Genomic DNA, 25,741 nt, shown 5'->3' on the forward strand with positions numbered 1-25,741 from the left:
CATTCCTGTTCCATCACTCACCATCCTGACCTGGAAATATATAGCTGTCCCTCCACTGTGGCTGACGCACACTCCTGGAACTCCCTCCCTAATTGCACTGTGGGTGTGCCTACATATCAGGGACTGCAGCGGTTCAAGAAGGCAGCTCACCACCACCTTCTCAACGGCAGCTAGGGATGGGCAGCAAATGCTGTCCCAGCTAGCGACACTCACGTCCCACAAATGAATTTAAAAAACAATCAACTCCTGATCTTTAGGATGATATCACTGCCAAATGTAATTAGAAAGCCTTCAATGAACTAATGGCAACGGAGACCCATTTTTCATGAGTTTGGCACTCTGATCTTTGACCTTCTTCCTGACCACCAGTCAGACTTAATGCCTTGATCAAGTTGAGTGCTTCAGCATACTTGCATTATAAAGTACAATGGTTTGTGATATCTTGCTTAGGATCGATACATAACTTGTTGAAATTGTCGTAATGACTTTTTATTTTTGCACAGAAGCATTTGCTATTGAGGGGCTTGGCACACCTAGTGCAAACTCCAAGAGACCTTCAAGAGTGATGCACTCAAGGGAATAAATTTGAAAAAGGAGAATAAAGCAGGAAGGGCACTTCAACTTTACCTTCCGAGCGCCCGACTTGCACAGGCTTAGAAAGGGAGCAGGGCCTGTTATTAAAGGATATAGTGAAAGGTCAGTGGAATAACAGCTTGCTGCAGTTTAAATGGTAGCACTCACACAGGCACAACAAGTGATTGGCCACATTTTGTGCTGTAATTTGGATGATTATAGTAGTCATCGCTGATACACTGAAAGTTTGGGAGCAATCATTGCAAATTCCCGCATTAGGCATTATTGTCTCAGCCGGCAGGAGCCGTCAAAAACAAATATTCGCCTGCCATAGGTGAGCACTTTTTATCAGTAATCTTTCACAGCGTTTGCAGTATGGCAAACACGGTATCAGTTCTGCAGAATGGAATACTTCATTGTTGTTTCAGAGTGTATTATCAGAGTGCTCCCAGACCAGGCATAGCACAGCCATATGGGAGGGAAGGTGCTTTCATTGTACCAAAATAATAAGGCTGCCATTACAATCCCAAAATAACTACCACCAGGATTGCATAGCGTGGGCCGCAAAGTGTTAAAAAGGTTGGGGGGGGGGGGGGGGGAGTGAAAAAGAAGAAAAAGCTGACATTGAATATGAAGTGGAAGACAAAGACAGGTGGAAAGTAAGAAAAAGTGGTGACCTACAACTCTGCCTTGTCACAAGGAATTAATATAAGTCCACATGGTGCTGTTTTGAGTAGTACTATATGAAGAAATGTATCCCCCATCACCCCCATTCTCCACCACCTCTCACCATTTCCTTTAGACAGTCATGTGCATATTTTATAAAGACAGATGACTTGATTTTCTACATGGCTGGTGGCATGTGCATCGAAAAGGTTGGCCACATGTGAATCAGCTTGCTCTCCTTTCAATCACCTTCTCCCATTGTATGGTTCAGCCTGCTCCCCAAGGCCATGCCTAAGTTTTGGTGCCAGAGAGGTCGCCGTTGTGGAACAGACAGAACGCCTCTGGAAGGCCAAGTGGCATTCTCAGTTAACTGGCGACATATTGTTTACGCCCAAGGCCTAATTTCTGGTGAGGCTCAGATATTGATATTACTCCCAACAAGCTGCACCTACTACAGGCTTAAAAATGGGCCAATGTGAATCTCAGTGTTTTTGCTCAGACTGTAGGCTGGGTCATCACATGGCTACATGATGACGTGGTCACATTGGGCATCACGTGGTCAAGTGGTCACATGACGGGAGTGTGCCAGAATTGTCCAGGACCTCGGGCAGCGCACAAGCTTTCCTTACAGCTGCAGAGTTAATTAAATACATCTAATGCTTCCAAAGATATAAAACAGAAAATGTTTGATAAACTCAGCAAGTCTGGCAGCATCTGTGGAGAGAAACAGACTAAATGGGCGCAATCGAAAGGCCTCGTCGCGCCCGACTCGGTGACTCGACGAGGCCGTTAAATCTATTGAAAGGCCTCTTGAGAGATTTGCGACACTTGGATCGCCTCGCAAGATCCAGTGTCCCACCGAGGCCATGCTTGCCTCACTTCCTGCACTGACGAGCTGAGCTCATCAGTGCAGGAAGACATTGGGGTGTCATTTTTAAATGCCGCCCTGATCTATCGATGACCCTTGGAAACCCCACCATGGTTTCTGGACACCCCAGTGCCCCAATGTACCTCCAAGGGGTCCAAGAGACGCCCGTCACCCAACCTCTTAAAGGCAGGGCAGCCCCAGAGCCCGATCCCTGGCATGGACAACCTGGCACCTGGGCACTGCCAGCCTGGCACTCTTGAAGTGCCCTTTCATGGTGGCAGGGTGGCAGTGCCAAGCTCCTCAATAGCCTCGGCACCAGCAGGAGTGCCAGGATACCATCCCTGCCCAGAGCCCGAACACCCAGGGGCCTCTGTTGATCTGGGAGACCCTCCAGGTGCCACTACACCTGGTCCACATTTGTGTGGGCTAGTGCGAAACGGTGCCATGGCGAGGTCTCCCAAGCACTGATGTCAGTTCCCGGGCCTCAGGAGAATTGGGCACCAACATATTTAAATGAGCCAAATGGATTCTAAGAACAACAGTGCAAAAATGAAGAAAAAATTGGCCTGAAATGTTCAGCTAGCTGCTCCTGATAGGAAATTGATATAAAATTTGGTGTTGCTTAGGGGAAAAAGCAATGCCATTTGTTTTTGAGTATCAATAGGCTCCAATGTTTCTACTTGTAAGGACATGTTTTGACAGCTAGATCATAATGAATGCTTGTCTGGGTTTCAAAGGGTACAGAACCATTTATTTCAGCTGGGCATTGTGGGTTTGATTGACAGTTTTAAGAGGTAATTGAAGGATTGTCTCCTTTGATATCGTTAGTAAATAGATGTTTGTTGTTTTTTTCAACTGAAACTGGATGTGGAAAGGGAAGTGGGTGAGGGAAAACGAGGCTGATGTTCCTGTGAAGCACGTCAGATTTTTGAACCAGATGTGTAGAGTTTACCTCTTTAAGCAATAAAATGTAAACATTTAATGAGCATGGCAGAATCTAAACTGGGAAGCATTAATTAGAATATTTTATTCAATGCCAAATTATGTAAAGAAAAAAAAACTGTAGGAAAGAAAGATGGGATTAGGAAAGAAAGATGGGATTAAGAAAGAAAGATAAAGGGACAGGAAACGTAAAAGAAAAATAAGTATTAAAAAAAATCTCTAACAATAATTAAAATCCAAAGAAATGGAATTACAAAATTACAAAAGGAATTTGCAGTGGCAGTGAGTAATTAAGATTTAACATGCTTCTAAAATTGCACTTACGTTAGAAGGAAGATGACTTCATTTTTTGTGGCGCATTTACTGGGCATCTAGATGCTAAGTACCACAGCTTCAAACAATTTCATGTGTTTCAATGGAGAGTCACTGGGTGAGACACTGGTTATGGCAAAGCTTCTGACAGGTGGGTGGGGGAACGGGAAAGATAAGAAGGAATGTCCTTCATCATAGACTTTCCTGCTTCTGACTGTTCATGTACTACTGTGGCTAGTCCAGTTATATCTGTGGTCAACAATGACCCCAGGAAGCTAGCTGTTGGTGAGGAGATAGCGATGGTAATCCCACTTGATGTCAAGGAGATGCGGTTAAATATTGTCTTGTTGCAGGCGGTATTTGTTTGATACTTGTGTGGTGCGAATATTACTTGTCAACCCAAACCTGAGTGTTGTGCAGGTCTTACAGTGTGCAGGCCTGCTTCAGTACCTGAGGAGTTACGAATGGGGTTGAACATTGAGAAATCATCAGCGAACATCCGCAGTTCTGAACTTATGATTGAGGGAAGGTCATTGATGAAGCAGCTGGTAAATGGTTTGGTCTCGAGCACTGCTCTGAAGAACTCAGGCAGTGATATCCTGGAGCTGAGATGATTGGCCTCCAATAACTTCAACCATTATCCCTTGCACTAGGTGTGACTCCAACTGGCAAAGAATAATTGTCCCCCTGACTCCAATCAACTTCAATTTTATAGGGGCTCCTTTGCTGTCACATTCTGTCAAATGCTGCATTGATGACACCTCAATTTGAATTCCACTCTTTCATCTATATTTGGATCAATGCTGTAGTGATGTCTGGAACAGATTTGCTCTGTCGGAACCTAAACTGAGCATTCGTGAGCAAGTTATTGGTGAATAAGTGCCACTTGACAACAGCTTCCATCACTTTAATAACTGAGCTCTGATAGCCTTACTATTTCTTTTATCATAAAATCTGGCTATCTTAAGAAACATCAGGAATGTACAGAAGTAGAAAGCTAGATTCATATCGCTAACCTCTTTCAGTGACTGGAATTTTTGTCAAGTGGTGCTGATCGTGAGATACTCTCTTTGCTGTTTAATTTATACTCTGCTGGAAGTCTCATCATTGCGGAGTAATGCCCTGTGGTCATGAAATTACACAGAAGTGTAGAATGGACCTTGATTGAACATTTGTATTAATGCAACCTAAAAATGTTTTTAAAATGGGTCAACTTTAGTAATTCCTGATTAAAGACCCTACTCCATGTAATTCAGCCTGCCCAATTTACATATAATCTCAGAGGGCCAGAATTTGCAGTTGCTGGGAATCTAATGAGTGCCTACCATTAGTTATCCTTGCTCTTGCCTGCAAGTACTTTAGAATTTTCCTGTTCAATAGATTGTTCTTAGTGCCAGCTGGTGACAACGCAGGAAGGAAAACTGGAATCTGAGCGGTGCAAACAACTCTGTATCTCCTTTACCAAGTAGACTGAAGGAGTGACAAAATTAACAGCACAAGGAATGGCTAATTTTCAGTGCCAGAGTGCTTGACTGTCAGGAATAAACATTTATCACGTGATTAAAAGAGTACTTAGGACTGAATTGGACAAGACTTACTTTCTGCAGCTAATTTAGCTCTTCGCTACAAAGCAAATACTGCAACGAAGTGTCATTGAAGATTTAGAAGTTGTTTTTGTGTGGTTGATGGCACCTGGGACAGCAACCTTTGGATTTTCACAGTTAGCAAAGCATCTAACCTCACCTGGATGAAAGCAAAATGCTGTAGACATTGGAAATCTGAAGAAACCAAGAAGAGTCAAATGGACTCAAAATGTTAACTCTGTTTCTCTCTCTACAGATGCTGAGTTTTTTCAGCAATATCTGTTCTTATGGCCTCACTTGAAGTTGCAGTAGTATTTGCATATAAGTAATGCTGAACATCATTAGTCTCACTATTACTCTGACAGCAAATTATGGGCCATACAGTTCGATTCACCATCCGATGCACTTGTAGTCAAGGTTTGGTACATTGTATGTACACTTGCAATCATATTTTCTCAGAACGTATGCCAATAAAATAAAGCTGTTTAGTTGATTTTTTAAAAAAATTCTTCCTTTTCAAATACTTGTATAATTTCATTTTAAAAAATGGTTGAGATTCAGGTTCCAATTGTCTCTGGTAGTAATACATTCCATATTCTGAATACCTCGGTGAGAATTTCTTCAGTCATTCTAGTTTCTGTCTTTGAACTTCTAATAATAATCTGAAATTCTGAATACTCTCTCTGTTACAGAGTCATGAACTTGGCAGAAACAATGGGTTGAATTCTCTGGGCATCGATGGCGAAATCACATTCGACGACCAGCTGGAGAATCCGAGTTCCTGACCAAATCATGGACGGCGCCACTTTTGCGATGCTCCGCCCCCTCCAAAGCGGCGTACTCTAGGAGTACGCCTCGTATTGACGGTCTCAGGACATTGCCTGAGGCCCGCTCCCGTTGCTCTGCGCCAGACCGGCCGAGTTCCCCGCGGTGTGGGTCTCTCATGGTCTCTCCCGTCGGGAACTCAGTGTTGTGGCTGTGGACTCAGTCCAGCACTGCCACAGTCAGGAGAGGGCCGATCTGCAGGCAGAGGGGGGACATTATTTGCGGCTGGGGGCACTATGGGGGGGGGATTGGTCCAGGGCGTGAGAGACGGCTGAAGGTGGGGACAATTTCGCGGGCCGGTTCTGCGAGCGGCCGCCGCCATGTAGCTTGGCGCGGCCGCTGCAGGCCGCCACCGTGCGCATGCATGGCCACGGACCCGGCAATTCACCGGGGCATATTGGCAGCTCGAGTTGGGTGCTCTACGCAGCCTTGCTGCTAGCCTCCAGTAAAACGAGGAATCGGTGGTTGTTTTGCACTAATTTATCTGGCATAAAACGCCACCGTTCCCACACCGCCATGGGGGCATAGCCCCAGAATCGGAGAATCCAGTCCAATATATCACCTTTTATCCTCGCAAAACCCCTTTTAATCTTGAAAACCTTTATCAGATCCTTGTTCCAAAAAAAAAACAAAATATTTCAATCTTGGCTTCACAACCGTGAATTTTGGTTGTGTGAAGGAAATATATGAATAAATAGATAGAATACATGTGTATTTAGGATATAATACATTCTTAAATCGTACCCTAACGAATTAGAAAAATAGACTTTAAAAATCTATTCTTCCATAAAAAGTTTAAAATCGCTTCTATCGGAACAGAAACATTTGGAGGTAAACAGGAAAGATATTAAGGATATATTTTAGAGCATTAAAGTGTGAATAATCAAACCATTTTAATAATTAAATAATAGAAAATAATAAAGACACATCTAACAGGAAGGGTTAATCAAAGAGGTAACATCCATTGCTGCTGTAGAATGATGTAATCTAGTTTAGAACTGTTCTAGTTTCCTTTCACCACACCAGAATTTTTAAAAATTAATTTATAGAATGTGGGCGTCGCTGGTTAGGCCAGCATTTATTGTCCATCTCTAGTTGCCCTTCAGAAGGCGGTGGTGAGTTGCCTACTTGCAGTCCTTCACGTGTAGGTACACCCACTGTGCTGTGAGGGAGGGAGTTCCAGGATTTTGTCCCAGCGACAGTGAAGGAACGGCGATATATTTCCAAGGAGGGCGATGAGTGACTTGGAGGGGAACCTCCAGGTGGTGTGGTTCCCAGGTATCTGTTGCTCTTGCCCTAGCTGGTAGTGGTCGTGGGTTTGGAAGATGCTGTCTAAGGAACCTTGGTGAGTTACTGCAGTGCATCTTGTAGATGGTACACAAGGCTGCCATTATTCGTTGGTGGTGGAGGGTTTGAATGTATGTGGAAGGAGGAGCAATGAAGCAGGCTGCGTTGTCCTGGATGGTGTAGAGTTTCTTGAGTGTTGTTGGAGCTGCACTCATCCAGGCAAATGGAGAGTATTCCATTACACTCCTGACTTGTGCCTTGTAGATGGTGGTGAGGCTTTGGAGAGTCAGGAGATGAGTTACTTGCCATAGAATTCCTAGCCTTTGACCTGCCCAGAGTATTAATGTGGCTAGTCCAGTTCAGTTGCTGATCAATGATCACCCTCAGGATGTTGATTGTGGGAGATTCAGTGATGGTAATGCCAGTGAATGTCAAGAAATATTGTAGAAGGGTACTGGAAGACCCGTTTAATGTTTCTCCAGTTACTGGAGAGTTGGTATGGTAAAGCAGGCAGCTTTTCTATCCAATTACCCAAACAACTGATTTACTCAAGATTCAGGTAAAACATTACTTTGAATATTGATGGGTATTCTTAAATTGATATTAGCTGTGGCATTGTATTTTTAAAGTTTTACTTAATTCTGCATTAGAACTAAGACTGCTTTTTATCTTTAACAGTCATTAAATTTGCGATGTGCTTATCCACTTTAAAGTGTATTGCGTTCTGCAATAAACTTGTAAATATTTGGTAATGTTATGGGCGAGGCGTTTTCTGAACCCCAAAATGTATCATGGAGTTCAACCAACCTCTCCCTTTAATGGATCTGTTGCTTTTCCTAGCACACAGCTTTTTCCCGAGGTGTGGGATTACAATTATGGACATGTGGGTTTTTAAACACAAAACACTGTTTATGCCATGAACTCAACTTAACATCTTAAATAAATATTGGATCTCTTAATACCCCTTACTTCAAAGATAACTCAGAAAATATTGCAACAGTAAATCATTCCTTAAAATGTTCCTTCGAACTTCCAAGAGACTTAACACCTTTAAACAAAATCACATCAGGTTAAAGGCTTCACTATTATAAGTTTAAATCACCCAAATGATCCAGAGATAGTCTTTCATGGCAGATATCCAGTTCACTGCAAAACACAGACACACACCCAGCTCTTTTCAAAACTGAAACTAAAAACCTGCAAAACTAAACTGCAAAATGGCTGACCTGACCTCAGCCCCACCCACTCTCTGACATCACTGTTTTCTTAAAGGTACATTGCTTAAACATCCATGTCTTAAAAAGTACTCTCACATGACAGTAAGGTATGGCATCTCATGCAGCCTTCTGCAAGCAGCATACAAATCTACCTCTCTTGTATTTTCTGAAAGTGGGAAAATACATTTTTTGAAGGGAGACCCTCGGACCTTTGTAATATCCAGATAGTTATAACTTGGCCAATAAATTAGCTGGGAAAAGGTAATATCCCTTAATAATAACTTTCCTTGCGGGAGATGTGGTTCACTTTCTCAGACTTAAAATAATTCTGTGAAATGACTGTCTTGAACACAGGTGAGGTGATTGTTGAGGGACTGCTCCCGACCTTGGTTATATATTTGGGATTAGAGATATAATCCACTTCAGTTGCTCATGTCTTTTTAGTAATACCCTTCTGCCGTATATGGGCACCAAGTCAGGTGCATCTTATTAAAGTAATTCACATAGCATTGATCTAAATTCATGTGTTTAAATGTTCCTCATTTATAATTTTAAAATATTACAGGGAATATATAATTACAAATTGAAATGGCAACTGAAATATATTTGTATATTTATTAATAAAATTATTATTTCCTTTACTGAATGTTCTTTTCATAACCATTCAATCTTATACACAGAAATACATAGATAAAAAAGAACTGTTTTATAAATCGCATTCCCAAGCAGTTGCAGAGTGCTTCACAGTGCAAGATTACAATAATGCAGGCAAATGTAACAATCAATAATGCACAAAGTGGTCCCACAAATATCAACTGAGATGAATGGCCAGTTAATCTATTTATTTTGTAGTATTAATTATCAAAGCAACCTGCGCTATGATCACATGACTACACAGACAGACCTTATAAGATGTTAAAAAGTATCTCCATCAATAAGCACATCTGTACTTCATTGAAATATTAGCCTCGACTGTGCATTCAAGACCTGTAGTGGGATTTGAATCGTTGATCCTTGAGGTAAATGAGCTACAAACTGAGCCAAGATGGCATTTACAATACCTAAAATATAGCAATCTGAATCTAAATCAAAAGTTGAAATATATTTCTTTCTATTCATGTGTCTTAATTTATTTATGTAAAATATATTATCTAATTTGTGATATGCAGCAGACCCTAGCTACCAGCCTGGACTGTGAGCCACAGTAAAATAAAGGCAATTATTTTATATTAGATGAATCAAACTTTGAATTTTATAGAAATTGATTTAACTTCCAGTTCTGAGAGGAGCTTTGATTTGATGAATGCTATAGATAATTGTCATGGAATCCAATTTTATGCTCAGTTGTACATGGTTTGTTAGCGGATGAAGGTTATTTATCAAGGATCAAAATATTGTGCCCATCTTTATATATATCCAAGATAGTGAATGTTGCTGAAAAAACCTTGAGCATTGCAGCCCATGCCTCACGTCATGTTCTTCTGGTTCTTCTTCCTCAGAGAACATCAATCAATATTGCAAGAAAAGCAGGGCATAACCAGGAATATTATTACATTTCAATTGTGTCCAGCATCTAATTTCAAATGCCACTCACCCTCCTTTAATATAATCCAGGAATGTATGCTCGGATTCAACTGTGAAAGACAACAATGTAACCTAAAGGGGAAAAGAAATATGGTGAACTGAAGATTCTTCAAGCAAATGTGTTATGCTGGAGAAACTTAAGCAAAATGACCCAGCAGCAAAATGATATCCTGAGGTGATAATAATACATAGCATTTTCTCTCCCGAATGTATCATTTCACAATTATTTATTCTACATGCAGTAACTTATATTGAGTCTCTGCATAGGCCTGAAGGAGATTTTTAGTTTGGCTGTACACCAATGTATAACCCAGAGTTAACACATACATTTCATTGTATTTTCAGAGTTTTTTTCATGACTGGTGTATCCTTGCACTTAAATCATCCACATAAAATAAAAGTGGGAACCCATACCTCAATGGCAATCACCTTTGGCTCATGCCTAAAAGTTGCCAAATCCTGCACCATCAAAGACAGCCATTTGAGCCATCATGACTGTGTCAGTTCTTGTAAAGACCTGAGTCATTTGTTTCACTCCCCTGCTCTTTCTCCAAAGTCCAGCAACTTTCCCCCCTCCCTGTTCATGTCTATGTTCAATTCCATTTTGAAAGTTACTGCTGAACCTATTTTCGCTATCCTTTTGGTCAGTGCATTCCAGATCACCAAAACTTGATGGGTTTAAAAAAACATCTCCATCCCCTCCTTGATATTTCGTCAAGTATCTGTGTCCCCTGGTTAACAATCCTAATGCCTGTGGAAAAAGGTTTCTCACTACCTACACCATCAAAACTCCAACAAATTCCCCCTTAACGCTTTTCTGCTCTGTCCTCAGTAAATTAGAATCAGAACATACTTGTAAACTTTGCTACCTGATATATAATCATCATTTAATGGGAATTTTAGAAGTTTCCCGAGATTACTCAGACTAATTGGAAAGTAGAGAATCTTAAATTATTCACAGCAGTTATTTTGTTTTAGAAAGCTCCGAGTATCTTAAATTGGTGGGGACACTTTTGAGTGTCAAACGGTCTTTTAGTTTTAAACAAAACAGAATTCACTGTTTAATGTATTTTCTTATCTTTTGTTGGTTTTATTCGTTACATTTGGCATAGCATATGGAAAACATGTAGTGCTAAGGATCAATATGAGATATCCTGGGCATGACCTGAACTTTGAGGTTGGAATGATGGCAGAAACTGTCAGCATTTGCCGCCATTACGCTATGAAACTGGCATCTACATATGCGTAGTTAAATGTGAAAGTCCAGAAGTTGCTGTCAGCGATTCCCTCTCCTTTCACCGTGTGCTGTTGAAGTGTCCAGAGACGGCAAGCTTTAGGAATTATTAATATTAACATTCCACTACATATTGTAAAGTAACTAAGTAAAGTCGCCATAGTCCCATTTGACCATAGGCTGCTTTCCCCTTTGAAGGGGGAGAACTGTCTGGTGGCAATTTAACTTGGGGGTCACCACACCTCAGGTGAGGGGCAAGGTTGAGAAGGGGGAGCCCTCATTAATAACGTCAGCCGGTACTGTCAGTCTCGCTTTGCATTGCAAATCAGCTGTCCAACCAACTAAGCTAAAGATTTATTGTAATACGTATTGTAATATTTAGTAGTACCACAGCGAGGAGCCCCTTGAAAAAAGATTATGCCCACTTAATGAGGGATTTTGAGTCACAACTATTGTTGAACAACCTTTCCCACCCTGGAAAATTGATTTCATCTTTGTAGAATATCAAATATGTGAAATATCTCCATGATGATTTTAAAATGTCACGGTTCTTTAACATAATTTTTTCAAGTTTGTGTCATTCATTGCATTGAACCATTGTTTAGTAAATTTACAGGGGTGTGTGGGGGGTGGGGGAAATCCCACAGATAACCCCCAAGAAATTCAACCTTAGTAAGCAAAGGTACAAGAATATTACTCACAGTTCCTGAATTAACATATTTCTTCTTCTTTATTTTCTTTTTTGGATTTATTACCTATATAGATAAATAAGAAAAATTATTATTTACATAAATATCAAGATGAGCAGTCACAACAGATAGTACAATTAAGGATACTTCATACAGGTCTATGTCATATTTTCCCAAGTGAGTAACAATAATTTGCAAGGAAGGCCACAGGTAGGAATTATTGTCCATCGACATGATGGAAATGGAATAAGCTTATACTTTGGGCAGAGTCAAGCGGCAAGCATTCCTAGATGAAAAGCACAGATGTTTACAGAGTAAAACAATATGACTCAACCGTAAGCAAGCATGAAGGAGATGGTGGCAGAGTAGTAATGTTACTGGACCAGTAACCCAGAAGCCCAGGCTAATGCACTGGGAGCACAGGTTATCCCACTGAAGCTGATAGAATTTAATTTTAAAATAATAAGCCTAGAAATGAAAGGTAGTCTCTGTCATGGTGACCATGAAACCATCATCCATTGTTGTAAATAAAACATCTGGTTCACTCGTGTCCTTTAGGGAAGGAAATCTTCCGTCCTTACCTGGTCTGGCCTACATGTGACTCCAGATCCACAGCAATGTGGTTGAGACTCATAACTGCCCTCTGAATTGACCCTGCAGGCCACTCAGTTCAAGGGCAATTGGGATGCGCAGCCTTGTCAGTGATGTACACATCTTATGAAAGCATATATTTTCAAAAAGTAACATCTCCATTATGAGTGTAAAATATTTTTGTTGCCCACACCAGCTGTCCTTTCGATACTTAAATTTTTATTTCCAAATTTAGGCAATTTGGTTCTAATTTAAAAACAAAACTGTTGGCAATAAAAAAACATGGCTTGGACTCCCCAGCAAAAATTATTTCACTTCAGATTCTTAATAGTCAATGACTAGAGCACTTCCATTCCATTCCAAATTTTAAAAAGCAATTCAATAACTCGCTGCACCAGTCCAATCCCCTTCCTCTCAAATCACAGATTCTGAAAGTGAGATATTAAGACACACTGCAAAACCTGAATAAATTATTTTCTTCAATATTTTTTGCTGATTTACCGATGGTTATAAGAAATCACACATATCCAGCAGCTTATCATCATCTCAAAGAGAACTGCTTCGCAAGCAATGAATTATTGTAGAAGCTTAGTCTAATTTAATGTAAGCAGATGTGGCAGCCAATAGATTCACAGGAAGATCTCACAATGAATACTCAGTTGATATGTTTCTCATGATAGGCATGTTGGTCAGGCCAGCAAAATAACTCAATGTTTCTCATTCGATCATCCAAATGCTCAACAAATGAGGTGAATGGGACTGTGGTTTCATTAAGGTGAAAAAACTGTGAACAATGCAATTCAAGTGTCAGTATAGATTCTATGCTCAGACATTTGAACTTAAGATCTTCAGCATCAAAGGACAATCAACTAAGACAAGCTCACACTTGGAAAGTCTTTGGGTCAAGCTTTTATCTCGCAATGGAGATACGAATCGGATTGTTAAACGCTGAACTGATTTTTTTTGCTGGAAAACAATTTTCTTCTGCCTTCCTAACTCCGCACCATTTTTGCGTCGCCATTTTGCAGGTTGGGAAGCCAGGCACTCTGATCTGTCAGTTTTAGGCAATGTAGCTGAAATGTTTTGTTGTGACAGCTGTCGTCATTATGAATGCTTGACTGGGCTTCTAAAGCATCTCATAGCTTCAGCTCAGTGGGTGATCTATTGGCAATTTGAAGAAGCTGTAACAGAATATGTCTCTGATGTGCTTTATTGTTTGTTTACAAACCTATTAGGTACTGAAAGGATGATATTGCTTTTTACACTGGCGTAGGTTTCCTTTATTTCCAGAGTCAATATTCCAGATTGGGTATGAATTAATGATTTTATTACATTGTTTGATAATTTTCCTAAAGATTTTAAAATAGTTCCCATTGCTGCTACATGGCTCCTGAGGACTACCCATAGTGGATACTGGATGAGTTACTATCGAAGATACATGGGGGGTATGGAGGCAGCCTTAAGTTGAGGCAGCAGAGAAGTAGGTGGGGGTGGAGGTGGACTGGGTAATCTGAGGGGGCAGGTTGAGTGGGGTAAGAGGCTTGGTTTAGGGGGCCTTTAAACGATGTTGGGAGCTTGGCTGCTATGTTGGAGAACTAAGGTTGGTTTCTAACTGGCCCACTTGTGCATCCACACTCCATCAAGCTCACAAAATGCATGGTGAACTCAACCCATGTGAAAACACAAGCATCCTGAGTGAAGTCACACATGGGTCGGTCCAGAAGATGCAAAAGTGCACAAGTCATGTTTTCTCAAGCCAACATGCAAATCAGGCCTTATAATTCTGAACCCGAGAGACCGTAAATTTCAGAGATATTGATGCATTGTTGCGCTGCAGTCATTTATGGGTTTTCTAACAGAGGTGTGGTAAGGAGCTACAATTGGCTATAGTGCCCTTTGGTTCGAGAAAGGAAAACAGGGTTGTTACTTTTGATCAATGTATACAGAGCTTTCGAATGAACGTCGGTGTATGAACAGGGATCAAGCTCAAGGTTGGCTAAAGTGACCACAGGTGGACAATCTGCCAGTAGTCTTTAATCCTTTAATACAAATACAGTAATGGAGTTACCTGAGATTGCTTATCCCTTGTTGTAAAATGGAAAATCTCTAATAAAAATATTTTTGTTAAGGATTTTGCTGAAAACAAATATGTTCCTGCTAATGGATGAGAAGTGATCCCAATGGATTACACCTGCCAGGACCCTCCCACACTGAATTCATCCCACTTTGAAGGTCAGTAACAGGAACCTAATTTTCATGGGTCTGTCTGCATCTTTGTGGGTGTAACTCCAGCATTGCTTGTCCCATGTTGTGGGAAAATCTATTATCTACCTGTCACTTGAGAGAACGGTTGCCTAACCCTACCCCACCAAAAACCCAGTCAATTCCCCCACACCCTCCGATGTTGCTAAAGCTCTTGGGTACTTGCCATTCTTAACTTGAGCCAGAAATTTTCGGCAAGAAAACCTGTCAATTTCTTTGGGCTATAGGGGAGTTCTTCAAAGGGATAGAGAGTCGGGGGCGGGGGGGGGGGAGGATTGCTGAATTTGCTTTATTATTATTGAGCGGCCAAAGCTGACAAGGTGCTGGGGGGGGGGGGGGGGGGGTGCAGCGACCCAGGTTCTGTATGGGGACAGATAGAGGTGAGGTCATGTCGGGAATCGGGGATCTAGCTTGGGTGCTCTGATGACGGCCTCGCTTCCATTTTCTCTGGCTAGGTACTCCTCAAACCCGGTGGTTGAGTCCACGTTAAGGATATGGAGACAATTCAGGCAGCATTTAAAGCTGGGATGCATATGGAGGCCAGCCCCGATTTGCAAAGGCCGCAAGATACCTCCAGACCTAGAGGCCCACAACAATGAAGGGTCTCTAAAGCCAGTGAGCAAGCACGCCCACCCACCCCGCCCCTCCGAAATGCCAACACTCAACAGCACCCCCCCCCCCCCCCGGTACCGAGTTGCACATATCTGGGTATTTTGTGTCCTTTCTGGTGGCCACTATCCAGTTGATACCGTGGAGGGTAATAGCAACTTAAGTGCTCATCTCAGTAATCCCTTTCAGAGGAGAGGTCACCAGGTTCTCGTTTTTATACAGTTGTTGGAAATCATGCTGGAATGTCTACTCAGTAAGGTGGGGGGGGGGGTGGAGAAGAGTCCCAGTGGGAAACCTCGTTAATAACAATAATCTTTATTAGTGTCACAAGTAGGCTTACATTAACACTGCAATGAATTTACTGTGAAAATTCCCTAATCACCACACTCCAGCACCTGTTCAGGTACACCGAGGGAGAATTCAGAATGTCCATTTCACCTAACAGCACATCTGGGGTGTCATTCTCCGACCCCCCCCGCCGGGTCGGAGAATGGCCGTTGGCCGCCGTGAAACCCGCCCCCGCCGAAGTCTCCGGTACCGGAGATTGGGCGGGGGCGGGAATCGGGCCGCGCCGGTTGGCAGGACCCCCCGCTGGATTCTCCGGCCCGGATGGGCCGAAGTCCCGCCCAGAAATTGCCTGTCCCGCCGACGTATATCAAACCTGGTATTTACCGGCGGGACCAGGCAGCGTGGGCGGGCTCCGGGGTCCTGGGGGGGGGCGCGGGGCGATCTGGCCCCGGGGGTTGCCCCCATGGTGGCCTGGCCCGCGATCGGGGCCCACCAATCCACGGGCGGGCCTGTGCCGTGGGGGCACTCTTTCTCTTCCGCCTCCGCCACGGCCTCCACCATGGCGGAGGCGGAAGAGACTCTCCCCACTGCGCATGCGCGGGAAACTGACAGCGGCCGCTGATGCTCCCGCGCATGCGCCGGGAAACTGACAGCGGCCGCTGACGCTCCCGCGCATGCGCCTCATTTCCGCGCCAGCTGGCGGGGCAACAAACGCCATTTCCGCCAGCTGGCGGGGCGGAAATCCCTCCGGCATCGGCCTAGCCCCTCAATGTTGGGGCTAGGCCGCCAAAGATGCAGAGCATTCCGCACCTTTGGGCCGGCGCGATGCCCGTCTGATTGGCGCCGTCTTTGGCGCCAGTCGGCGGACATCCCGCCATTGGGGGAGAATTTCGCCCCTGGTATGGAATGTTGTGAGATAAGAAAAACAGTTTTATTATCCGTGTCTGTCTGCGACCGGAGATTCCCGCCCGAGGTCAATGGACGTCTCCAATGTCCGCGTCTCGCCCTTGGCGTTCTTGTGGCGGGCGGGGCGGAAGAATCCAGCCCTCTGTTTCTTTCTGCACAGATGCTGCTGGACTTGCTGAGTCTTTCCAGCACGTTCTATTTTTATTAGTTGACTGGTTTGGGAATTCGAAAAGATAAACAAATATTGTTCGGTCAATTACTTTCCAATTTTCACATTTCCCTGTGCAACTTACAACACATTCCAGCATTTGGCGATCATTTCTCACCTATATTTTTCTTCCATTTATTATATTCTGACATGGGATAATGTTATCACAAAGGCTTGATTGCAACATCATAGGCGGAATTCTCCGAATTCTCCAGGTCGGAGAATCGGCGCAGCGCCGCACGAATCGCGTGACACAGCTCCGACTCCGGGACGCCATTCTCCGATGGGTGGCAAAACGGGCACCCGTGCATGGCGCCCGGCCGCTCGGAGAATCGCCGAATACGGTCGCAGTGGTGATTCTCCGCTGGAGCAGGGATTCTTCGGGCCGGATGGGCCGAAGTCCCGCCGGCGTGACCGGATGTCACGCTGGCGCGGTTCTAACATGGTATAAACCAGCGTCAGCCAGTCGTGCTGGCTGACGCTGTGGGAGGAGGTGGGTGACAGCGTGGAGCGGGCCCCGGGGGGGGGGGCGTTGGGTGGGGAGCCCGGGGAGGGGGAGCGGCACTGCCGTGTCTGCAGGTGGTATGGGGAGGCTGCCGGGGGGGGGGGGGGCGGGGCCCACACATCCGGGGGTGGGGTTGGGGGGGGGGCACACAGCCGGGGGTGTTGGGGGAGGGGACCCACACATCCGGGGGTGGGGGGGGGCCCACACATGTGGGGGTGGGGGGGGCACACATCCGGGGGTGTTGGGGGAGGGGGCCCACACATCGGGGGGTGGGGGTGGGAGGGGGCACACATCCGGGGGTGTTGGGGAGGGGACCCACACATCCGGGGGTGGTGGGTGGGCCACACATCCGGGGTGGGGGTGGCACACATCCGGGGTTGTTGGGGGAGGGGGCCCACACATCCAGGGGTGGGGGGACACGCATCCAGGGGTGTTGGGGAGGGGGTCCACACACCTGGGCATGGGGGTAGGGGCGGGGATGATGGATGGACCACACATCCGGCGGTGGGGGTGGGGAAGGAACGGTGGAGGTGCCAAAGGCAGCAGGTGGTCATGGCCTGCCATGGCAGGGCGGATCCAACGGTCAGACCCCATGACGATGGACACGCGGTTGTCCACCCAACCCGTTCGCTTCACGGCGCAGGCAGCCCGCCTGTCCTGACGCGTGCCAGACACCCGCACCTCCCAACCAAACCTGCGGCACCCACCAGCGGGTATGTCCAGGGCGGCACACACGGGAGCCCCCCGATGCAGGCACTGCCATCAGATGGTGGCCCTGGCAGAGGGGACGGCCGACAGGTCTCAGGGCACCGAGGGGGCAGTGGTGGGGCATGTGCTGGCAACCGGGCTGGCCATGTAGCCCATGGCACCTGGTTGTGGAGGAGTGTATGTCAATGCTGAAACCCTGTCTACTCCCACCCCCTACAGATAGTACAATGTTTAGCCATCTTCCAGCGTTGTTGGCCGCCTGGGCAGGAGCTGCTGCCCTGCATGAGGCCCAGTGGGAGCTGGAGCACGGGCGTGACAGGGAGGTGTGGAGGCTGTTGTAGAGCAGCGGGCTGCAGTGAGGCACATGCAAGCCGCCCAGGCCGCTTGGCCACACGCCCGAGAGGCACAGGAGGAGCACCACACCGTGCGGGAGCCACAGCAAGAGGATGACGAGGAGGAGGAGGGTGAGGAGGGTGTGCCACGGCCACGGAGGCGTCTGATGCAACAACGTGTACACCAGCCCCACATGTCCTTCAAGGACCTCTCGGACAGCGCGTGCAGGGGGAGACTCCGGCTGAGCCGGGAGACCATCGCCCACATCTGCCACCTCACCATAGAATTTACAGTGCAGAAGGAGGCCATTCGGCCCATCGAGTCTGCACTGGCTCTTGGGAAGAGCACCCTAACCAAGGTCAACACCTCCACCCGATCCCCATAACCAAGTAACCCCACCCAACACTTAAGGGCAATTTTGGACACTAAGGGCAATTTATCATGGCCAATCCACCTAACCTGCACATCTATGGACTGTGGGAGGAAACGGAGCACCCGGAGGAAACCCACGCACACACGGGGAGAATGTGCAGACTCCGCACAGACAGTGACCCAAGCCGGAATCGAACCTGGGACCCTGGAGCTGTGAAGCAATTGTGCTATCCACAATGCTACCGTGCTGCCTGACGGCACACCTGACACCACGTGGGACCGGGGATGGACATGCCCTCCTGGTGGCCGTCAAGGTGACGGTCGCCCTCAACATTTCGCAACAGGGTCGTTCCAGACACCGAGTGGGGGCCTGTCTGGCATCTCCCAGCCATCGGTGCACAGGTGCATCCGGGCCATCACTGATGCTCTGTATGACATTGCGGACCGGTACATACGGTTCCCTGTGGACCACGCCCACCAGGCTACCCACGCGGCGGGTTTTGCCACTGTTGCCCGGATACCCATGGTGCAGGGGGCGATCGATGGAGTGCACATCGCCATGCAGCCCACGTCAGAGGAAAGGGTCATGTGCCTGAACAGGAAGGGTACACAGTCAATGAACGTGCAGGTGGTCTGTGACCACAGGATGACGATTCTGCACGTCTGCGCCAGGTACCCTGGCAGTGTGCATGACTCCTTTATGCTCTCCCAATCGTTCATCCCCGCCATGTTTGAGGGACATTTCCACCCCCCACCCCCGGCCTGCGAGGCTGGTTGCTGGGCGACAGGGTTATCCGTTGCGGTCGTGGCTGATGACGCCTATCCGGAGGCCACAGACCGCCGCTACAATGATGCCCATGCAACAACCAGGAGTGTGGTTGAGAGGTGCTTTGGGCTGCTGAAGATGCTCTGGGGGGGCCCGCCAGTACCCGTCTGAGAGAGTCGGCCGCATCGTTGTGGTCTGCTGCATCCTGCACAACATAGCCCAGCAGAGGGGCGATGTGCTGGAGGAGGAGGAGGAGGACGGTCAGGATGAGGGGAACTCTTCTCCAGATGAGGGGGGTGGCGAGGGGGAAGCAGATGCACGGGACATGGGGGATGGACGGCAGCAGGAGGCTGCCCAGCGCCGCCGGCTGGGCCAACAGGCACGGGTGTTGCTGGTAGCTGCACGATTTGGCGACAACGGTGGGGGTCAGCAGTGATGGGCATGGGCACAGACATCAGAGTTCGGCACCTCGCCCACTACCGACCACCCTCACCTCCCCCACCACCGACCACCCTCACCTCCCACCCCACCACATCACCCGCATGCATACGACCCCACCATGACACAATCACCTGCAGCACAATGGGATGGGGGCAAAAGGTTGATGGTGTAAGCGGGTCTGGTACAAGGCATGGAAGATGATGACAGCCTGCCGTGCGATGGGCTCCGAGCCATACATCGTTCGACAATGTCTGACTCAAGGCCACATCAAGACCCTCCATTTGGGTGGACTCTGCACACGGCACAGACACTGCATCTCATGGCCCTGGCGTATGGCTTGGCGCGGTAGAACCATGGGGGGGGGGGCGCGGGGCCACACGTCACACGCACCGGAACTCAACTTCTATCGCAGCGCTCCTCACACACACTCGCACAGAGTTCCCGCCCCCATCGGACAGAGTACAGAGGCAGCTCGCATAGGTGTGGAATGTGTTTGATAACAGACGTCCTGTACATGTGCGCTAGCCCATCTAACTATTCTGTGCCCTGCACCCGTGCCAACCTATTCATCAATGTCTACCTTTCTGGCCTTAGGGGCCCTACGACTACGTCTAGGTGTTCCCCCAGACGGTACAGTAGAACTGGAGGTGGACTCCTCTGATTCCTGCCCTGTGACTAGGGTCCCCTTTGGCGGCCGTTTCCTGGGGCGGCCCGGCCTGGAGGGGCCGGGCTGCACCTCAGGCAATTGGGATGGCGTGGTGCCACCCTGTTCTGCCCGCTGCCCACTAGATGCACCAGGGACGGTGGGGTGGGGTGGGGGAGGTAGGGGGGGTAGTGGGTAGGGGGGGTAGGGGAGTCCGAGGTGGCGCGGCGTTCCAGCACCCCCCCCTGCAGGAGTGCCCGGTGGCCCCCGGGCTCTCCATGGGATGGGGGTGCGAGTGGATCCAGCACCCGGGGCACCACCATCACCTGGCGCTACCAGTCCTGGAGGCCCGCGCTGCTTTCGACCAGGGTCTGGACGTTCGTAGCCATGGAGCTCAGAGAGTTCGCCATTCCTGTCTGGCTCTGTACAACGCCGTCCATCACCCGGGCAATGGCGCTGATGCTCTCAGCGATGGCCTGCTGGGACTGGGCCATGGACTGCTGAGACCGCGCCAGGTTGTTGAGCCCCACTGCGATGTTCATCTGGCCCTGGCTCATGACTGCCTGTGAGACGGCAACCCTGTCCCGGACCGCGGAGGATGCGTGCACAGATAGCCCCAGGCCCTGCAAACTCAGTCACATTCCCGACACCGTCGCCACCATTGTCTCCACCGTGGACGGCACCCGTGCTGTGTTGGCCTGTGTGGCACCATTTCCTGCTCCTGGACACGGATGCACTCCTGCACTTGCGTCTGCAGATTGTTATGGGAGAGGTGTTTTCAGAACCCCAAAATGTATCATGGAGTTCAACCAACCCACCCACCCCCCTTTAATGGATTGTTGCTTTTGAAGCACACTGCTTGTTCCCCAGGTGTAGTATTACAATTATGGACACATGGGGCGTCATTCTCCGAACCCCCGCCGGGTCGGAGAATGGTCGTTGGCCGCCGTGAATCCCGCCCCCCGCCCAAGTCTCCGCTCCCGGAGATTGGGCGGGGGCGGGAATCCGGCCGCGCCGGTTGGCGGGACCCCCCGCTGGATTCTCCGGCCCGGATGGGCCGAAGTCCCGCCCAGGAATTGCCTGTCCCGCCGACGTGAATCAAACCTGGTATTTACCGGCGGGACCAGGCGGCGTGGGCGGGCTCCGGGGTCCTGGGGGGGGTGGGGCGCGGGGCGATCTGACCCCGGGGGGTGCCCCCACGGTGGCCTGGCCCGCGATCGGGGTCCACCGATCCGCGGGCGGGCTTGTGCCGTGGGGGCACTCTTTCCCTTCCGCCTCCGCTACGGCCTCCACCATGGCGGAGGCGGAAGAGACTCTCCCCACTGCGCATGCGCGGGAAACTGACAGCGGCCGCTGACGCTCCCGCGCATGCGCCGCATTTCCGCGCCAGCTGGCGGGGAAACAAACGCCATTTCCGCCAGCTGGCGGGGCGGAAATCCCTCCGGCGTCGGCCTAGCCCCTCAATGTTGGGGCTAGGCCGCCAAAGATGCGGAGCCTTCCGCACCTTTGGGCCGGCGCGATGCCCGTCTGATTGGCGCCGGCTTTGGCACCAGTCGGCGGACATCCCGCCGTTGGGGGAGAATTTCGCCCATGGTTTTTACAACAAAACAATGTTTATTCCATGAACTCAAATTAACCTTTTAAATAAACATTGGATCTCTTAACACCCCTTACTTCAAAGATAACCCCGAAAATAATACAACACTACCCAATCCTGCAAACTGTTCCTTTACCATCCAAATGGCTTCAAACCTTCAAAACAGACATGAGGTTACATTCAATATATTTATAGTCTGTGGATTTGCAGACATCAACAGACCAGCTCTGTGTTTTCTTCCTGCAGCTCTCAGCAAAACACAAGACACTCCCAGCTTTCTCCTCAAACTGAACCTAAAAGCAGAAGTGAGCTCAGCTTCCCCCACCCTCCCCCCCGTGACATCACTTCAGTAATATGATCATCTTCATTTCTTAAAGGTACATTTCTTAAACATCCAATTCTTAAAGGCACTCTCACATGACAAGGTGCTGGAAACCGGCCGTCACACTATCACGCCTCTGGGTCCCTGACTGCATCGGGTCTATGGGTGGGCGGGGGAACTCCAGGAACCCGGGACCCGTCTGAGCGGCAGGTGTATGCCGGGGCTGGGCTGCCCTCCGACCAGCCGGCCCCTCGGCTGCTCCTACCTCCACCTGCTGTACCGGATTGGCTGTGTGGTGCGCACCAATTAGTGTCCCAGAAGCCTCATCACTAAAATGGCCAACCGAGGTGAGAGTATCTGTGGTGGCGGAGGGTGGAGGGAACAGCTGTGAAACAACCTCGGTGTCTTCATTGGACTTGTAGTCGTGGGTACCCTGGGGTGCCATGTCCCGTATGTTCGTCCCCTCTGTGGTGGTTTTGTGTTGTGTTCTTTCATGTCTGTCTGTCCCGTGTGTGCTATTGTCCTGTGTCGTCGTGTTGTGCCTGGCTGTCCCCTGTCTGCTAGCGTCCTGTGTCGTCGTGTCGTGTCTGTCTGTCCCGTGTACTGGTGCCCTATGTCGTTGTGTCATGCCTGTCTGTCCCGTGTGCTGGTGTTCTGTGTTGTCATGTCGTGCCTGGCTGTCCCCTGTCTGCTGGCGTCTGTGTCGTCGTGTCGTGCCTGTCTGTCCCGTGTACTGGTGCCCTGTGTCGTTGTGTCGTGCCTGTCTGTCCCGTGTACTGGTGTCCTGTATCGTCGTGTTGTGCCTGTCCGTCCCGTGTGCCTGTCGTCATGTCGTGTCTGTCTGTCCCGTGTGCTTGTGTCCTGTGACGTTGTGTCGTGCCTGTCTGTCCCTGTGTACTGGTGTCCTGTGACGTTGTGTCGTGTCTGTCTGTCCCTGTGTGCTGGTGTCCTGGGTCGTCATGTCATCACTGGACTGGGCCGGAGGGCTGTTGTTGGAGCTGCCCTCTCCATCGATGCTAGAGTCCTTGCGGGCTGGCCACCCAAGCGCTGGCCGGGGGCGGTGTCTGCCAGGTGCGTCCGGTTGGTCTGCGTCGACTGGCCGTCCAGGCGCTGGATGTGGGCGGTGTCTGCCAGATGCTCCGGGTCAGTCACCGCGTGGCCCTACGACACACAACACACCAACATGGTTAGGCAGGTGGAGGGGGGTGTGGGCCACGGTAAGGGGTGAGGGGGGAGTGCTGAGGGGACAGTGCTGAGGGGAAACGGCTGGGGGTAGTGTGCCGAGGGAATAGGGCTGAGGGGAGAGTGCTGAGGGGAGAGTGCTGAGGGGAGAGTGCTGGGGGGAGAGTGCTGGGGGGAGAGTGCTGGGGGGAGAGTGCTGGGGGGAGAGTGCTGGGGGGAGAGTGCTGGGGGGAAGAGTGCTGGGGGGAGAGTGCTGGGGGGAGAGTGCTGGGGGGAGAGTGCTGAGGGGAAAGGGCTGAGGGGAAAGGGCTGAGGGGAAAGGGCTGAGGGGAAAGGGCTGAGGGGAAAGGGCTGAGGGGAGAGTGCTGAGGGGAGAGTGCTGAGGGAAGAGGGCTGAGGGAAGAGGGCTGAGGGAAGAGGGCTGAGGGAAGAGGGCTGAGGGGAGAGTGCGGCGGGGAAAGGGGCCAGGCCGGGGGGGGGGGTTCTCACTTGGTGGCACACCCCCGACCTCTGCATGGGCAATCCCCCGGTCCTCGGGTGCACCAGTTATGTCCTGTGCCCTCTACTCATGCACGGTGAGGGGCCGCAAGTCAGGTTCAACCCCTCCGGTTCGGGCACGCTCTCGCTGGTTATGGGCGCTCTTCTCCTGGGGGAGGGGAATGCCAGCATTGTTAGGCGGTCCGATTCATGCAGTTGGATCTATGTTGGCATGGGTGCACAGGGCGGCTTGCATGGGTGGCTGCAGCATGCGAGTCACGGCTGTGGTTGTACCATCCCCCTGGGGAGGAGGTGGGTGTTACACATGTGGGGGGTAGGGGTGTTAGAGCCATGGGCACATTGCTGGGTACTCACTCTGGCTGCCCTCAGTAGGCCGTCGAGCTTTTTGCGGCACTGCTTGCCAGTCCTGGGTGTCAATGTGATGGCACTGACGGCCGACCCCCCTTTCTCCACAGATGCCGGGCTACATTTGGTGGGACCCTCTGGCCGGGTCCAGGGTACAGATGTCCTCTCTTCTCCTCGAGGGCGTCCAGGAGCGTCTCCAGGTCATGTCGGTGAACCGGGGCGCTGTTCGGCGTGGCGCCATGTTGCTCCATCGGCTACCTGTACGCTCGCATCGCCTTATGTGCGACGCGGCACCGCATCGATTGCGTGGCGCCACATCTCCGACTCTGCTCCGAGGCCACACCCCTGCACTTTCCGCCGTGCCCCTGCTGGCCCCCTTTTATGGCGCAGAATGGGGCCCCGGAACAGGTGCTGACCGCGGAGTGTAATACTCCCGTTTTGGCGCCGGCGCCGACACTGCCGTCTGAGTGGAGAATCGCGTTACATAGAACGTAGAACATTACAGCGCAGTACAGGCCCTTCGGCCCTCGATGTTGTGCCGACCTGTGAAACCACTCTAAACCCCATCTACACTATTCCCTTATCGTCCATATGTCTATCCAATGACCATTTGAATGCCCTTAGTGTTGGCGAGTCCACTACTGTTGCAGGCAGGGCATTCCACGCCCTTACTACTCTCTGAGTAAAGAACCTACCTCTGACATCTGTCTTATATCTATCTCCCCTCAATTTAAAGCTATGTCCCCTCGTGCGAGACATCACCATCCGAGGAAAAAGGCTCTCACTGTCCACCCTATCCAATCCTCTGATCATCTTGTATGCCTCAATTAAGTCACCTCTTAACCTTCTTCTCTCTAACGAAAACAGCCTCAAGTCCCTCAGTCTTTCCACATAGGATCTCCCCTCCATACCAGGCAACATTATGGTAAATCTCCTCTGCACCCTTTCCAATGCTTCCACATCCTTCCTATAATGCGGCAACCAGAATTGCACGCAATGCTCCAAATGCGGCTGCACCAGAGTTTTGTACAGCTGCAACATGACCTCATGGCTCCGAAACTCAATCCCTCGACCAATAAAAGCTAACACACCGTACACCTTCTTAACAACCGTCTCAACCTGAGCAGCAATTTTCAGGGATCTATGTACTTGGACACCGAGATCTCTCTGCTCATCCACACTGCCAAGAATCTTACCATTAGCCCAGTACTCTGTCTTCCTGTTATTCCTTCCAAAGTGAATCACCTCACACTTTTCTGCATTAAACTCTATTTGCCACCTCTCAGCCCAGCGCTGCAGCTTATCTATGTCCCTCTGTAACTTGTAACATCCTTCCGCACTGTCCACAACGCCACCGACTTTAGTGTCGGCAAATTTACTCACCC

General features: G+C 49.1%; 1 protein-coding gene across 2 annotated transcripts in view; it reads right to left on the reverse strand.

Moving 5' to 3' along the window:
• Nucleotides 1-25,741, reverse strand: part of LOC140393827 (copine-8-like) — an 873,667-nt gene that overhangs the window by 198,081 nt on the left and 649,845 nt on the right. For both annotated transcript variants that reach the window (XM_072480322.1, XM_072480321.1), the window contains 2 exons: nucleotides 11,793-11,846; nucleotides 9,868-9,929 (listed from right to left, as the gene is read on the reverse strand). In XM_072480322.1, coding sequence (XP_072336423.1) covers nucleotides 9,868-9,929; nucleotides 11,793-11,846 — 116 coding nt within the window. The remainder of the gene's footprint in view (nucleotides 1-9,867; nucleotides 9,930-11,792; nucleotides 11,847-25,741) is intronic.

The sequence above is a fragment of the Scyliorhinus torazame genome, chromosome 17, assembly GCF_047496885.1.
Source record: "Scyliorhinus torazame isolate Kashiwa2021f chromosome 17, sScyTor2.1, whole genome shotgun sequence".
In the NCBI taxonomy this organism is placed as follows: domain Eukaryota; kingdom Metazoa; phylum Chordata; class Chondrichthyes; order Carcharhiniformes; family Scyliorhinidae; genus Scyliorhinus; species Scyliorhinus torazame.